At 36.6% G+C, this 16,143-nt stretch overlaps 1 protein-coding gene across 2 annotated transcripts in view; it reads right to left on the reverse strand.

The window, feature by feature from the left end:
* The window catches only part of RSBN1L (round spermatid basic protein 1 like), a 70,206-nt gene that overhangs the window by 17,425 nt on the left and 36,638 nt on the right, over positions 1 to 16,143 (reverse strand). For both annotated transcript variants that reach the window (XM_081799654.1, XM_006731912.3), the window contains one exon: positions 9,983 to 10,623. In XM_081799654.1, the coding sequence (XP_081655780.1) occupies positions 9,983 to 10,623 (641 nt within the window). The remainder of the gene's footprint in view (positions 1 to 9,982; positions 10,624 to 16,143) is intronic.

Raw genomic sequence — 16,143 nt, forward strand, 5'->3', positions numbered from 1 at the left:
GTTCTCAATTTAGGTGACACCTATTTTATTAAATACTATATAACAAATATCCCCTACTACATGGAATGAAATAAAATCTACAATATCATAAGATTAAAAAGCCTCAATTCTCCAAAAATCATCTATCCAACTACTATTACACTCAAGGGCAATGGGCAGGGGAGGAAAAAGATAAGGGTTTAAAGAATCTCTAGATAGCCAAAATAAATGCCGTAAGACCATGACTCATAAAAGGGTCTCTTCTGACACATGTTTCTACATTAGGCACAATTCTCACTAACCTCTAAAATCATAAAGGATAAGAAACTACAAATTTGAAGGGGGAGGAGTAGCAGGAAGCAAGCATACATAGCTGCAGCTCCCCTAGGATTTATTATAGCATCATAATGACAAACCTAGACTGAAAAAGGATAGCTTCACTAAAATCTTGGTACCCAAAACTAAAGACTTCCATTATCTAGAAAAATCACCTATCTCGAAAACCTCACATCATGGTAATACTAGACATGAGATTACTGTATTTGCTTTTTTTCCACTTCAGTAAACATTAATCAAACCATCAGTTTTCTGATGCAATTAAAATAATTACTAGAAAATATCAAAACATGTCACTGTTTTAAAACATATTCTATATGCTTCCTAAAAGAAAAATGCATGGTTACAAAGAGTACACATATTTTTCCTCCCAATTTAGGTATAGCTCTTTCAAAAGACAACACAGTAAAAGATAGAAACAATACTTATTTATATATTTGCAAATACTTATATTTCAATAGTTCACATTTAAATAGTGCCTGTTAGAACAGATAGATAGATTTTAATCTAAATCTCCTCCCTACAGCTCCTCCCCTTGCCATCCCCAGCTCTGGTAAAAAACCTACCAGTATCGGGGCACCTGGGTGGCTCAGTCGGTTAAGTGGCTGCCTTCGGCTCAGGTCATGGTCCCAGGGTCCCCAGGATCGAGCCCCGCATCGGGCTCCCTGCTCGGCGGGGAGCCTGCCTCTCCCTCTCCCTCTGCCTGCCTCTCTGCCTACCTGTTCTATCTCTCTGTCAAATAAATAAATAAAATCTTTAGAAAAAAATAAAAATAAAATAAAAAACCTACCAATATCATAACTGCATGTTTACCTTTCCCCTCATATATTCTCTACAAATGTTATAGAGGGAAAGAAAAAAACAGGAAATAGGAGACTTCTTGTACCCACTGCCAGTAAGTGCCAATAACAAAATCTCAGAAATACTGGTTAACAAGAAATGAACTATTTAATTAAATTATATTTAAACTAAAATCCTAGGGGTGCCTGCATGGCTCAGTCAGTTGAGCGTCTGCCTTCGGCTCAGGACATGATCCCAGGGTCCTGGGATTGAGCCCCTGCATGGCTGCCCCCGCTCCGCTCAGTGGGGAGTGTGCTTCTCCCTCTGTCCCGGCCCCCACTCATGCTTGTACTATCTCTCTCTGAAATATCTTTAAAAAATAAACTAAAATCCTATTCATTACTCGTTCTATGAAAAGTAATCTTTAAAACAAACAAACAAAAGACCTTATGATTCTGAGGTCAGCCCGCTATAAAAAGAATAAAGTAGCTTTTCTGACAGGGAATACATTGCCAAAAATAAATCTGTTAGACTTAAGACTGTTTTATGTATAAAAATTGCTACAACAAGGGAAGAAGCAAATATGGTAATAAGTAATTCAAAAAAACCATGAATGACTCACTTGAAACGACTTGCTGTTTCCGAAAATATGTTACCTTATATGGCAGCCCCTGAAAAGAGGATTCTATATAGTCCACTAAGTTTGGGAAACTCTTCTGTTTGGGAGGTTTACCACACAACACTATTACTGAGTTTCTGAGAGGTCTTAAATGGTAAACATAACTTATTTGGCTCAGTACTACACAAAGTATTCTGACTTCAAAACCTGTTTTTCTCATAGTTGTTTTAGCATACCTATCAACATCTCAAGACATTAAAAGTTCCACAGAACAATGGTGAACCATAATAAATACAGAAGATATTACAGATGTTCCTACCTAGCATAAGCATCAATCTGAAGAAAATACAAAAACAGGATAGTTATCAGAACAAAAATTGAGGGGGTGAGGGCAATTCTGGGTGTTTTGTGGGGAGGGGTGAAGGTGAGGGAAAGTCTTATCTTAAAAAACAAGGTTTAGCTCATCACATTCTTTCTGAGGCAATCTAAAATCTAACATAAATGAGTGTGCCACAAGAGGGAGCCATTTCCCATCACATCTGGCATATTCTTCCAAATCAAAATATAATAGGTAATGACATTTAGTCAACATTCTATTTCAAAAATATCCATATAATTTCATGTAAAATAAGGATGAAAGTGTTATTATTCATTTTAAAATCAGTACAATAAAGGAAAAAGTCCCCTTTCTCAATTAGAGCATCTGGTACCAGCCACAGTAATATTTTGTACAGATCAGCTCATAAGCTTTCAAGGAAGATGTGACAGGCACAAATGGTCAAAATGAGAATTTAGTGCAAAGGTAGCCAATGGTTCAAAGATGGCATACCAAATTATCTTTATTGCCTAGCACAGTGAATGATTCTAGCAAGAAGTTAATTCTCCATTTTGCAGAGGGGCAAAGCTTAACAGATCAGATCAGATTTAATAACTGTTTAACTATTAGATATTAGCCACTTAGTCATGATTAGTTAACACCTTGACCTAAGTTACCTGATACAAACAACTTAGAACCAGGATAAAATAAAAACAAGATTTAGAGTTTGGGGGAGGGGAAAAGGTGGTGAGAAGACAACTGCTCCGTTTTCATATCCTTACAGCTCTAACTACAGGGTTCAGAGTATATGCTGCTTAAATACTGAGTAACAAGAAAGAAATCTTATTTATTCCTTGACAGATAAAACTCCTATCTCACTTGCCTTTTTGTTTCCCTACTATCAAATGAATATTTGAGCCAAGTGGAGATGGTAGAAAAATCAGAACAAATGTGGAGGTTGCAAATAGCCAAAAATTCTTCTCAAGTACGTATGCTCACTTCTGAGCAACATGACTGCACCAGTCCTATCATCATGAAGTGAATGTGGTTTTGGCCTTTTCACTTCCTTTGGCCAATGGACATTAGCAAACACAGCACAAGCAGAGGCTTGTGCACTGGGGATTGCCCTCTTTTTGCTCCATGGAACCCAACAACAAGCATCATGTGTATGAGCTCAGGCTAACCCGCTACATGATTAGAGAAATGGGATCATCACTCCAGGTGATACTGCACCAACCACCAGACATACAAGCAAGATCTCCTAAGACCAACTGACCTGCCAACCACCAGACATGTAAATGAGGCCACCCAGCCCCAGACAAGATGACAAAGACCCTAAGAACTCTCCAGACAGCCCAAAGAACTGTGAGAAATCACTTTAAGGCATTAGGTTTTCAGGGTTTTGTTTTCTACAGCAAAAGAACGGATACAGATAGGTTACAAACTTACGATAAAAATCCGGGTATGTTTCTATTCTCAAAGACTTTTATCATACAGTTTGACTGACACTGTGACTCAGAGCCACAACTTAGAGACATGACATGACCTATTAAAACAATATATAATTTCACATGGCCTTTAAATTTTTCAGGCAACTCGCAAGGATACAGATGAAGACGGAAAACATTACAAGTAAAAAGAATTCCATAACCAAAAGAATTCAAAGGCTAGGATGTCTTGATCCTCTGTCACTGCCGTGTGTGTGTGTGTGTGTGTGTGTGTGTGTGTACTGTTGTATACACATGTACACACATATCCACCAAAAAAACTCAAATTAACATGTTTTAAGGATAAAGGCTAAACAGGTGCAAAAATGAGTTTTTGTGACAACTACAGAGTAACTATTACAAAGATAAACACTATCACTATAAAGATCATAGAAATAGCTACATAATTTGTCATCTTTTAGTTTCCACAGAATTGAGGGCAAATGTATTTTGGTTAAATTTTGGCTGCTTAAAATTTTTAATTGGGAAGGAAGGAAGGAAAGAGGGAAGGAAAGAAGGAAGGAAGGAAAGAGGGAAGGAAAGAAGGAAGGAAGGAAAGGAGGAAACAAACTAGTCTCACGAGGATGGACTTAGTTTGGGTTCCATAAGCCACTGCTAGTCAGGGCCACCAGGTTGCATTATCAAGAGTTGTAGTAACAATTTACATCATCAAATACAGTGGCCCTGCTGGTGGTATTAATTCTTTGGGTCTGATCTAAACTTGGGCATATGAGGACGTGTTTTAAAGTTGAAATTAAGGAGGTTTTATTTACATTTCAAGCTTCAATATTTACACAGAGTACAATATTAGAATGCAAGAAAACAATCAAAAACTAATGATGTAATGTATGAATAACATAATAAAAAAATGCAAGAAAACATAGAACATATATTTTAAATTATTATATATACTATTTTATCCACTAAAAAATTGCGCTAATTCATTACATAGATACTCATCATCATTATCATTATGAATTTCTTTAATGCTGCTAAATGTATTTTCTAAACTAAGATTAAATAAAAACAACAAAGGTCAGATTTCTTCTTTTTTTTTTAAGATTTTATTTATTTGACAGAGACAAAGCGAGAGAGGGAACACAAGCAGGGGGAGTGGGAGAGGGAGAAGCAGGCTATCTGCGGAGCAGGGAGCCCAATGTGGGGCTCGATCCCAGGACCGTGGGATCATGACGTGAGCCAAAGGCAGACACTTAACGATGGAGCCACCCAGGTGCCCAACAAAGGTCAGATTTGTACCCTTCTCTATCAACTCATTCAATTATCTCTTCTCATGTTTCTAGATCTTTTGAATACTGCTTTTCAGACTGGTTTTGATTGGATCAAAGGTTTGTCAGAATATAAAAGGTAGAAAGGGGAATTAAAGGGTAGTTACTGGATTACAAAATTTTATTTTTTAAAGATTTTATTTATTTATTTGACAGAGAGAGACACAGCGAGAGAGGGAACACAGCAGGGGGAGTGGGAGAGGAAGAAGCAGACTTCCTGCAGAGCAGGGAGCCCAATGCGGGGCCCGATCCCAGGACTATGGGATCATGACCTGGGCCGAAGGCAGACGCTTAACAACTGAGCCACCCACGCAGCCCTGGATTACAAAATTTTAAAATTCAAAACTTCTCTACAGCTCTGCTTTCCTCTGCTCTGTAAAAAGCATTCTTTCTCATATAGAGCAGGTTCTACTGAACCTAACCCCTTGAACTTTGTTAACAAGAAGTCATGACCAAATCATCAAGCTGGAACATGAATTTGGCTTTATTTCCCACAACTTGTCTTTGTTATGGTTGATATTAAGTGAAACTACATTCCAATACTGATACCTCCTTTCCTTTCTCCCCTAGAAGACTAACACACAATTAGTTCAGTTAACGTTACCTCAACCAATTCTTTTGGTGAAAACAAATTCACATGGCATTATGTAAGCTAATTCATTTAACATCACCAAAATACATAGCTTCACTATGTGATTCTACTAACAAGTGTGCATGATGCACAATAATACCATAGATAAGGGGGGAAAGGATGCTGGAAGAGAAATAAGGTACAAGATACACTTTCAATTTCTCAAGATGAGTGTTAATGTCATATTCTAAAAGTACTCAGGGGGCGCCTGGGTGGCTCAGTCGGTTAAGTGTCTGCCTTTGGCTCGGGTCATGATCCCGGGGTCCTGGGATCGAGCCCCGCATCGGGCTCCCCACTCAGCAGGAAGCCTGCTTCTCCCTCTCCCACTCCCCCTGCTTGTGTTCCCTCTCTCGCTGTCTCTGTCAAAAAAAAAAAAAAAAAAAATTAAAAGTACTCAGAGCTTCCAAGTTCTCAAAAAGAGTGATCAATAAAATGAAGTCCTCAAATACCTAGGAATAAATCTCAAAGGATGTGTAAGATCTATAGGATGAAAAAAATATATTATTGAGAGAAAATAAAAGACAAATGAAGGGAAATACCATGATCACAGACTGGAAGATTCAATATTGTAAAGACATCAATCCTACCCAAACTTGAACTACAACTTCCATGTAATCCCAATCAATATCCTAAGCAGATTTTTCTGTGGAACCAGACAAACTGTGAAGTTTATATGGAAATATAGAGAGCCAAGAAAATCTTGAAGAATAGCAAAACTGATACTTATTCTACTAGAGACCAAGTTTTATTATGAAGTTAAGACAATTAAGACAAATAGAATAATGAAATTAGAGGGAGTCCAGAAACACCATATATATGATTCAGATGATTCATGGCTAAGATGACATGACACTGTAATGTGGAATGGGTGCCTTTTCAATAAATGATCATGTCCACTGAGTACCTATATGGAAAAATATGAACCTTGAAGTTTACCTCATACCATACACAAAAATCAACTCCAAAAGTACTGTAGATTTAAATGCAAAAGGTAAAACAATGAAAGTTTCAAGAAAAAAACTTTAGAGAATACATTAATGACCTGGGGTGGGCAAAGATTTCTTAAACAGGACACAAAAAGCACTAATCGTAAATGGGGAAAAAACTTACAAATGAGATCACATTAAGCTTGAAAACTTCTAGTCATCAAAAGACACTCTTAAAGAGTAAAAAGGCAAGCCACTCAGTGAGAGGGCGTATTTGCAATACACATATCTGACAAGATTCTTATCCACAATATATTAAGAAGCCCAACACACCAATTAGAAAGAAAAGCCAATAGGAAAATGTACAAAAGAGTACACTAGTTTTAGAAAGAGGATATCCAACTGGACAATAATTACATAAAAAGGAGCTTGACTTCTTTAGTCATCAGGGAAGTGCAAATTAAAACCACAATGAGATACTACTACACAGCCACCAGAATGGCTAAAATGAAAAAGACAGACGCTACTAAGTGTAGCCAAAGATGTGTACCACTGCTGGTGGGAATATAAATTGAATTGGTACAATAACTTCTGGAAAACCTGTAGTAGCTAGTAAAGCTGAACATTTGTGTACTTTCTGATCCTGAAATTCCAATCTTATGTACATACCCAACGGAAACAAATACATTATGTCCACTAAAACACATGTACAAAAATATTCACAGCACCCGTTGTAACCGCCACAAACTAGAAACAAATATCCATCCACCATAAACAGAACAAATAAATTGTCGTTTATTCATACAACAGAATGCCATACAGCAATGAGAAAATAAACTGTTATTATATACAAGATGGATGAATCTCACAAACATAATGCTAAAGGAAGGAAGCCACATACAGCAATTCACATACTAGTTGATTCTATTATAAAAGTCCAAAAACAGGCAAAATTTATCTGTGGTATTTGAAGTCAGAAAGTGGTTACCTGGGTGTTTGTGTATGTATGGGTGGGGGGGCACAAAGTAGTGATAAGGAAGGGTTTGGAGGAAGCTCTGACTACTAGTAATATTCTACTTCTTAAAATTATACATGTGTTCATTTAGTAAAGCTTCATTAAACTATACATTTATAATGTGTGCATTCTGTGTATGTATACTTCAATAAAAAGTTTATTTAAAAAATCAGTTTAACTGGGGGTGCCTGGGTGGCTCAGTCGGTTAAGCATCTCCTTTCGGCTCAGATCATGATCCCAGGCTCCTGGGATTGAGCCCCGCCATCGGGCTCCCTGCTCAACAGGAAGTCTGCTTCTCCCTAGCCCTGTGCCCCTCCTCCCTGTGTTCTCTCTCTCTCTCTGTCAAATAAATAAATAATAAAATCCTTTTAAAAAATCAGTTTAACAAAAGCTTCAAAAAGTTTATCTTTAAAAATTTTTTTAATTGAAAATGAAAAACAAAACTATCATATGATCCAGCAATTTCACTTCTGGGTATTTAACCAAAGGAAATGAGATCCTATCTTGAATAGATAGATGCACCCCCTATGTTTACTGCAGGTCCCTTTCCCCCAGGTCCTGGCAGCCACCAATCTGCTGTCTGTTTCTATAGATTTACCTATTCTCATTACTTCATATAAATGAAATCATACAATATGTGACCTTTTGCGACTAGCTTCTTTCACTCAACATAATGTTTTGAAGGTTCATCCGCACTATGTATCAGCATGTATCAGTATTTCATTCCTTTTTATGGCTCAATAATATCCCACTGTGTTCATGTATCGTAATTTAGTCAATTCCTTATCAGTATATAAAACATTTGTGGTAATTTTTGATCTTCAGTACTTGCTGAACTCCCTACCCTAAATTAACACACTCAAAAATCCTCATTCAGGGGCGCCTGGGTGGCTCAGTCATTAAGCATCTGCCTTCAGCTCAGGTCATGATCCCAGAGTCCTGGGATCGAGCCCTGCATTGGATTCCCTGCTCGGCGGGAAGCCTGCTTCTCCCTCTCCCACTCCCCCTGCTTGTGTTTTCTCTCTCGCTGTGTCTCTCTCTGTCAAATAAATAAATAAAATCTTAAAAAAAAAAAACAAAACTCCTCATTCAGAAACTAGCCATCACCTATTCAACCAAATGGAAAGTTGTAATATTATATACCAAGTCAGTGTAACAACTCTCTTTGTATAACCTGTTAATATTCTATGAAATATTTCTAACCAACAGCCCTGTGAATTGAGCAATATTATCTTTATTTTGTAGGTGAGGAAACTCAGACATAGAGCTTAAGTAGCTGTCTAGTGTCACAGCTGGTAAACGACAAGACCAGGACTAGCTCCCTTCTCTTTGCATCCATCCCATATCAGAGTTCATCCAGCTACCCACACTAACCCAGTCACACTACAATGACTACACAAAAATTTGGAAGAGAGGTTCTCACATTCAGGACAAGAAAAGCCTCAAGTTATAAACTGGTTTAGCATGTAAGTTAGTCGCTGTAATTCATAAACCATTTTCCCAAATTAAAAAGCTCTATAAATATGGTTAAAAAAAAATCATTCTCTGGAGGGATACCACAAATTAGATTAAGTGACAAGCTTTTCCTGGGAAGAATGAAGAAATTAGAAATAAAAGTATGTGTGCATGTGACTGGACGTCCAGACTACCATTTAAGGCGGAGACTATAACTTAAACACATATCAAAAAAAGAAATATACTCAGAGTAAGTAAAACAGTTCTGGATGAAGACTAAGGAGATTGTGTTCTACTCCTGGTACTGCTGCCAACCTTAAAGTAGAAGTCACTCCTATCTATGTTTGTTTGCATATCTGTAAAGTGAGAAAGGTTGGGATAGATGATCACTAAGATCCCTTTGAGACTTTACTTTTTTCCCTCCTTCCAAACTAGAATGCTGTCAATTATTCCTTAGAAAACTGGGAACTTTAGCACCCATAAATATGAAAATTGGCTGATCTCCTGGCCTAAGCAGTCCCTGATCTGAGAGTGGGTAACAAACGGCAATGGCCTTTTAGATGAGCCCACATTGACTTTCAAGAGCAAATGGACTTGACTCTGCCTCTGCTTTCTAAAATAATGTATATTCTACACCATAGAGAAGGGTAGGAAAAGGAAGTTAGCTCAATAAAAGCACTGCTACACTAATCTCCTCACATAAATGCAGAATTAACTGACTCCTTTGTACCACAATATATTTAACAGCTAACATTTACTCAGCACCCACTATCTGATGCATCCAGTGTTAAGCAATTTTAAGGCATAAAGCAAAAAGACTTTAGGTGATTTTTAGGTAAGAGAACTGCTTACATGGGAAATACATGGCTAAATTCATCTCAGTCCTTTCATTTCCAAAATAAATACTTGCAAAAAAGGACAACAAAATCTTATTTCATTAATTATCTTTAAGAAAAAAAGAGACTAAGTAGACTCTGAAATTTAAAATCTTACGTTCACATCAAGAAGGTAATTTATTCTTAATATTCCCAAGAGTTGTCATTATATTCTTACCTTTTTATTTCAAACCTATAACAAAATGAAAAACTGAAACTTGTCTAAAATCATGTAACTAAAAGTTTAAAAAAAAAAACAAAACTAAAAACCTCTTACCTGAGCATGAAAATTGGACATAGTTGTCGTTTCTATATCCTTCTTTCCTAATATCTCCATTTTCACTGGCGAATTGGGAAAATTAAATGAAAAGTAGTCTAAAAAGTCAGGTAAATAAGTAGCTGCCCCATGAACAATACCCATTACATAGAAAGCTGCAGAGTTTTCATTTTCACTGAACACCAGATCCACAAACTCTTCGGCAAACCTCTCCATCTCCACAGGAGAAAGGTGGGAGAGTTCATTACTATAGGCATGGATAACGGATGCACCTCCATTAGGCTGGTGCTCAATATGAATGAGCTGTTTGAACTCCAAAGTGTCCAACCTTTTGAGGTTATTCTGAACCCGTGGCTCCTTTAATGAGACAAATGGAAACTCACTATTCTCAGGAATTTTGGAATCATAGTTCTTGTTTTCCAAACTCTTGCCACTGTAATCCTTTACGTTATCATGTAGCATGCCTTTGGCTTCTTGATCTTCAACGTCAGATAGCAATCCTGAGCAGATGGTTTGAATAGATTTGCTATACATTTTTGGACGCTTCCGTTTTTCATTCTCTTTGTGTTTCTTTTTCTTTTTCTTCTTTACTTTTTTAATTTGTAAGTCTTCAGCATTTGCTTTTGGTTTCTCCTTCCCACCTGTTGGGAAAAAATTTTTTAAAAACTCCGTACTTTAGTTACTTAGAAAAATCACACTTAAGGAACTGTCTTAAAATAAATAAGCAAAGTTTACTCAGATTTAGGCTTATATTTGGGACTTGTTTCACACAGTATTGGTAATCATAATTTAGTCCCCTTCCCTTTCTCTACACACACACACACACACACACACACACGAAGGTCTAGGACAAACTTACACCTATAATGTGCAGGTACCATTCTGACATGTAATAGATGCTCAGTCAGTGTTTACTGAAGTAATGAATGGAAGTTTTAGAAAGCATAATCTTCAAATTTAAATGTAGAAAATCAGAAATGGGAAGGTGAACAGAGGTCAATATGAATAATGCCCTTCAGATGTTTTCCACTGACATATAGCGTCATTTTTATTCATCTGAGTTCTCCAAATTGTGTATGTGTCAAGACTTGTAAATCACAATGGGAGAAAATGACTTGCATAATAGAAGAGTAACAAAACACACCAATTCCTTAGCTTTTTACCGTATTTCCTCCTTAGTAAACTACTCTTGCATCTAAAATGGGCTATTTTAGAGATCTACTGGAGTTTGCAAAGTTCCTGATGAAAATCCAATAAGGCACCATAAAGAAGATGACAGAATTAGAATAATTTCTCATGTCCTAAGCATAAATGATACCATGTACTAGTAAAGAGATGAATATAAAAGTAAAAGATTTGGGGCATTATAAGTTTATATATTAATGAGCTTCTGTAACTGAAGTCAGGTAGACTCTGCACCCAGAAATTTAGAACTCCAAAAAATAAAAGAGTAATCCACGGAGTCTATACAGCTATAGACTAAGTGTACATATAAACACGTAACATTATCACAATATATTTCTGTAAAATGAGAAAAAAGGAGAAAGTAAACATCTTCGCAAGAAAATATTATGCTTCCTAAGATAATATGAGAAAGCCATTAAGGTAAGAGTTAAGAAAAGAAGGCATTCACTGTTTCCACCTGTTATTTCACTTTTATAGACAACCTGTTATGAATTAAATCTTCCCACTCTGCTTCCTTACCTGAATTTTTCCATATTCACGTATATCTTTTATTCCTGTCTCCAGTGAGTGAGATGTCCTGCCTACTTTTCAAAAATAAGTCCTTCCCACCAATTCCAAAAACCCTTACAAAAATAGTTCCCTCTCCTCTTCTTTTGACCACACTTCTCATAAAGAACCCTCTATGCCAAGTGTCTTCCGTTTATTATCTTATCATTCTTGTTCCTTAAATTCTAGGTCTGATTCCAGTCTACTCAAATTTACTTTCCCATAATGTTCAAATATCAAATCCAGTGATATTATTTCAAATCATTCTTCCTGGTCTCTCCAAGGTTTAACAATTATCCAGTTCATCCTTGATTTTTTACTTCTTTATAAATTTTTGGTCTAACAGCTTCATGACCAGCATCCTGAATTCTGGAGCCATATTAATCTTTCTATAAGTTTTATATATTGTTTGATCATATTCATCCCTTGAGTAAACTTCTTTCAAGTGTTCTCAATACCTACCAAATAAAATATAACCACTCCAGTATGGAGTCCCAAGACAATGCTCTCAAGTACTTTATTCTCTGGTCAATCTGCATTACTTAAAATTTCTTATAAAACACTTAGTCCTGCCTTTTCTTTCTACTACTTGCAAAGGCATTTCCTCTCCCTAAAATACTCTTGTCCTGACCTCTCTCTTACATATTCTTTAAAAACAACTCATATCATTTCCTTCATTTTGCTTTCCCTCATTTCTCTAGTTGGAACTGGAATCACTTCATTCTAAATTCATATAAAGTTATTTTTTTCACTCATAGGATACCTGTATATCAGATGTCCTTCCACATATTGTATGAGTGAAACAAGTAATTTTTATATGAATTCAGAGTGAAGTGATACTTCTCCCCCGTCATTGTAACCTTTGTGGCATTTAATATATCATTACAGATGAATATTTAATGAATCCATGAATGAAAACATTTCACTCACCAACAAACTAACTGAGGTTTGTGTAATTTTTCCTTGTCCCCCATTCAGCCAAAGTTTTCCACAATATAAATGCCACTAAATCCTAATCTTGGAAACAAACATAAAAATTCTCTCAAGTTGGGGCGCCTGGGTGGCTCAGGCGGTTGAGCATCAGACCCTTGGTTTCAACTGAGGTCGTGGTCTCAGGGTCATGAGATCAAGCCCTGCAACGGGCTCCACGCTCAAGCTTAGAGTCTGCTCGGGATTCTCTCTTCCTCTCCTTGCCCCTCCTGCTTGTGTGCACTCTCTCTCTAATAAATATTTTTTAAAAAAAGAAAATTCAACTTGATGGCAATTCTAAAAAGGGGAAGTTTACTGTTAAAAGCAAACCATCACTTCTAAAAATTCATAAATAGGGACGCCTGGGTGACTCAGTCGTTAAGCGTCTGCCTTCAGCTCAGGTCATGATCCCAGTGTCCTGGGATCGAGCTCCGCATCAGGCTCCCTGCTCGGCGGGAAGCTTGCTTTTCCCTCTCCCACTCCCCCTGGCTTGGTTCCCTCTCTCGCTGTGTCACTCTCTTTCAAATAAATAAATTCTTTAAAAATAAAAAAAATAAAAATTCATAAATATTCAATGAAGACTGACTTGGTATAATCATGAAAAGCAAAAATAAAAGCCTTTCAACTTTATTGATTACGCAGATTTGTAAACTCATAAAATTCTCTGAGGAGTCTACTTAGAAGTAAATATATTAACAAATTCATACTTGCTACCTAGGATGAACTATCAAAACATGAGATTCAGGTTAATATCTTAACAAAATTAATGAAAAAAATTAAAATAGGGAGGTAATCAGAATAAAAGATAAAAGAGGTTTTATATGTAAGCAAAATCAAAAATGTGTCAAGGAAAAAAGCAATGAATTAAAAAATACAACTTAAAGTTTAAAAGGCCTAAGTATAATAACTAAGTTGAAAATAAACAGAATTTCATTTGAATGAAAATATAAGCTTAATATCCTATTACATTTATGCCTAACACATGTTTAAAAAGTAAAATAGAGGGGCGCCTGGGTGGCTCAGTCATTAAGCATCTGCCTTTGGCTCAGGTCATGATCCCAGGGTCCTGGCATCGAGCCCCGCATCGGGCTCCCTGCTCCGTGGGAAGCCTGCTTCTCCCTCTCCCACCCCCCTGCTTGTGTTCCCTCTCTCGCTGTGTCTCTCTCTGTCAAATAAATAAACAAAATCTTTAAAAAAGTAAAATAGAAAATATCCAGTCAATAGGATATATGTTATTTTGAAATGAAATAGGCACAACAGTCTATCTATTCTCTAGTCACGAGGATGGATGAAAATAGCAATAGTATTAAATAGTCAGATGAAAAATGCAAAATAGTAAAAAAAAATCAGTTAAGAGAGTCTCATAATGAGCATTAAGGAATTAAATTCCCAAGACAAGCTGCTCTGTAATTAAATACTAAAGTGAGCACAGTATGCAGAAGAGAGTTAACATAACATGCCTGAGACTGCAAGGTTGGCCCTTGGCTGGCATCTGAGAAACTTGTTCTTTGGGAATGTTCCCACAAATCCCTGATAAGAGTGGCTCACTGTACCTAAACTTTTTGTGTAAACAATCTGTTTTATACTGAACACATGTTTTCCTTCTGAGAGCCTGGAATTTTGGTACATGCTAGACAGAAGGTGCCTATGTAATCAACCTCCAAGAGAAACCCTGGGCATCAAGTCTCTAACGAGCTTCCTGGTAGACAACATTTCACATGTGTTGTCACATGTGTATCCTGTATGATTCCACTTGGACAGTACTCTTGGAAGCTTATACCTGGTTTCCTCCAGACATCCCATGTGCCTTTTTTCTCTACAGATTTTACTTTGTATCCTCCACTGTAGTAAATCATAGCCATGAGTACATCTATATGCTGAGTCATATGAGTCCTCTTAGCAAATCACCAAACCTGGGGGTAGTCTCGGGGACCTCTGATGGACACAGGTAAAATGCATTCTTTACATTTAAACCAAACCGAGGCACTAGCATTTACTAGATAGATTTTTAAAGTTTTATATAATCTGTCATTCATTTCCTGTCTTAGAATGACATATGAAATGCAGTAGATATATAATGAGAAAATTTTAAAAATACTTTAAGGAAAACCAAAAATAAAAATAAAAATAAAATAAAATACTTTAAGGAAATTAGACAATTTTGAATATCAATGTTCTTCTATTACACTAAAAAGTACTTAAAGTACATCTTTCTCTAAATCCTGTAAATCTTCAAATCAGACCTATACTTTATTAAAAGGATCCTAATAAGCACCCATAACAGAAAGAATAGAAGTGTTGTCAGTAATTTGGACCCTCAAAAAATATAAAGGTATAAGGTTGATAGGGAATCCTCCCTCCACAGATCCACAGATCTATGCACACAGTGGACCCCAGACAAATACACATACACATGGCACCACAGACACACAAATGCAAACAGAGGCAAAGAGAGATTCAGACACAGAGAAACGTGCACACACACAGCCAGAGAGAAAGAGACTGTCACTCAAAGAAAAAAACACACACAGAAACAGAAACAAAAACAGTGTATGTTAATGGCTAATTATACCAAAAAAACCTTTAAAAAAATCACAAATTTACTGGCATTTATTTGCACCACTAGCCTTAGGATACTTTGTGTTAATAGAAAAAATAAAGGCTGTCCAGAAAAACTGGTTCTGATTTCATATCTAATACGAGTCAATATTTATATGTAACTCCATTCTCATACATGGAAAAAAAAAGTAGTAATTAGCTTAGCTATTTTCAATGTCTGGTCTTGGGGGAATGACTTTGTTTTTGCACAGCAATATTTTCACTCTTCCTGACAAGAATTACCCACCTATGACCGACCGACCTTTGGTATACTACCAATAATCTTGGATATTGGCTTCTTTTAACCCCCATGCCCACTGCTCACCAACAAGCTTCTTTGATATACTATAATGATAAAACTTACTCTCAAAAATACTATAATCATAACATCTCTGTTCTTACAACTTTTCACAACAAAAAAAATGGCTGGAACATATAGCTGGCAGACATTAACTATAAAAGGATGAGCTGATAAGCTTATGTGTCAAATACATTTGTTCCTTTAAACTATTTCTCATAAAACAAATAATCCTATTTCATCAGTGAAAAACATTTACAGGATTTCTGCATTAATAAAAACTTTTTAGGGCGCCTGGGTGGCTCAGCCGGTTAAGCAGCTGCCTTTAGCTCAAGTCATGATCCCAGGGTCCTAGGATTGAGCTCCTCATTGGGCTCCCTGCTCAGCAGGGGTCTGCTTCTCCCTCTCCCTCTGTGCTCTCCTCTCTCTCAAATAAATAAATAACCTTTTTAGCATGTATATAATTATGTACATATCTCTAGTATACTCAGTTTGATGCAGTTTTTGATAAAAACCTGAAGGAAATGAGGACTGGTGTGAAGTAAGAGTTAGCATCTATTTTAGA

The sequence above is a fragment of the Leptonychotes weddellii genome, chromosome 12, assembly GCF_054177405.1.
Source record: "Leptonychotes weddellii isolate Sample4059 chromosome 12, ASM5417740v2, whole genome shotgun sequence".
Lineage (NCBI taxonomy): Eukaryota > Metazoa > Chordata > Mammalia > Carnivora > Phocidae > Leptonychotes > Leptonychotes weddellii.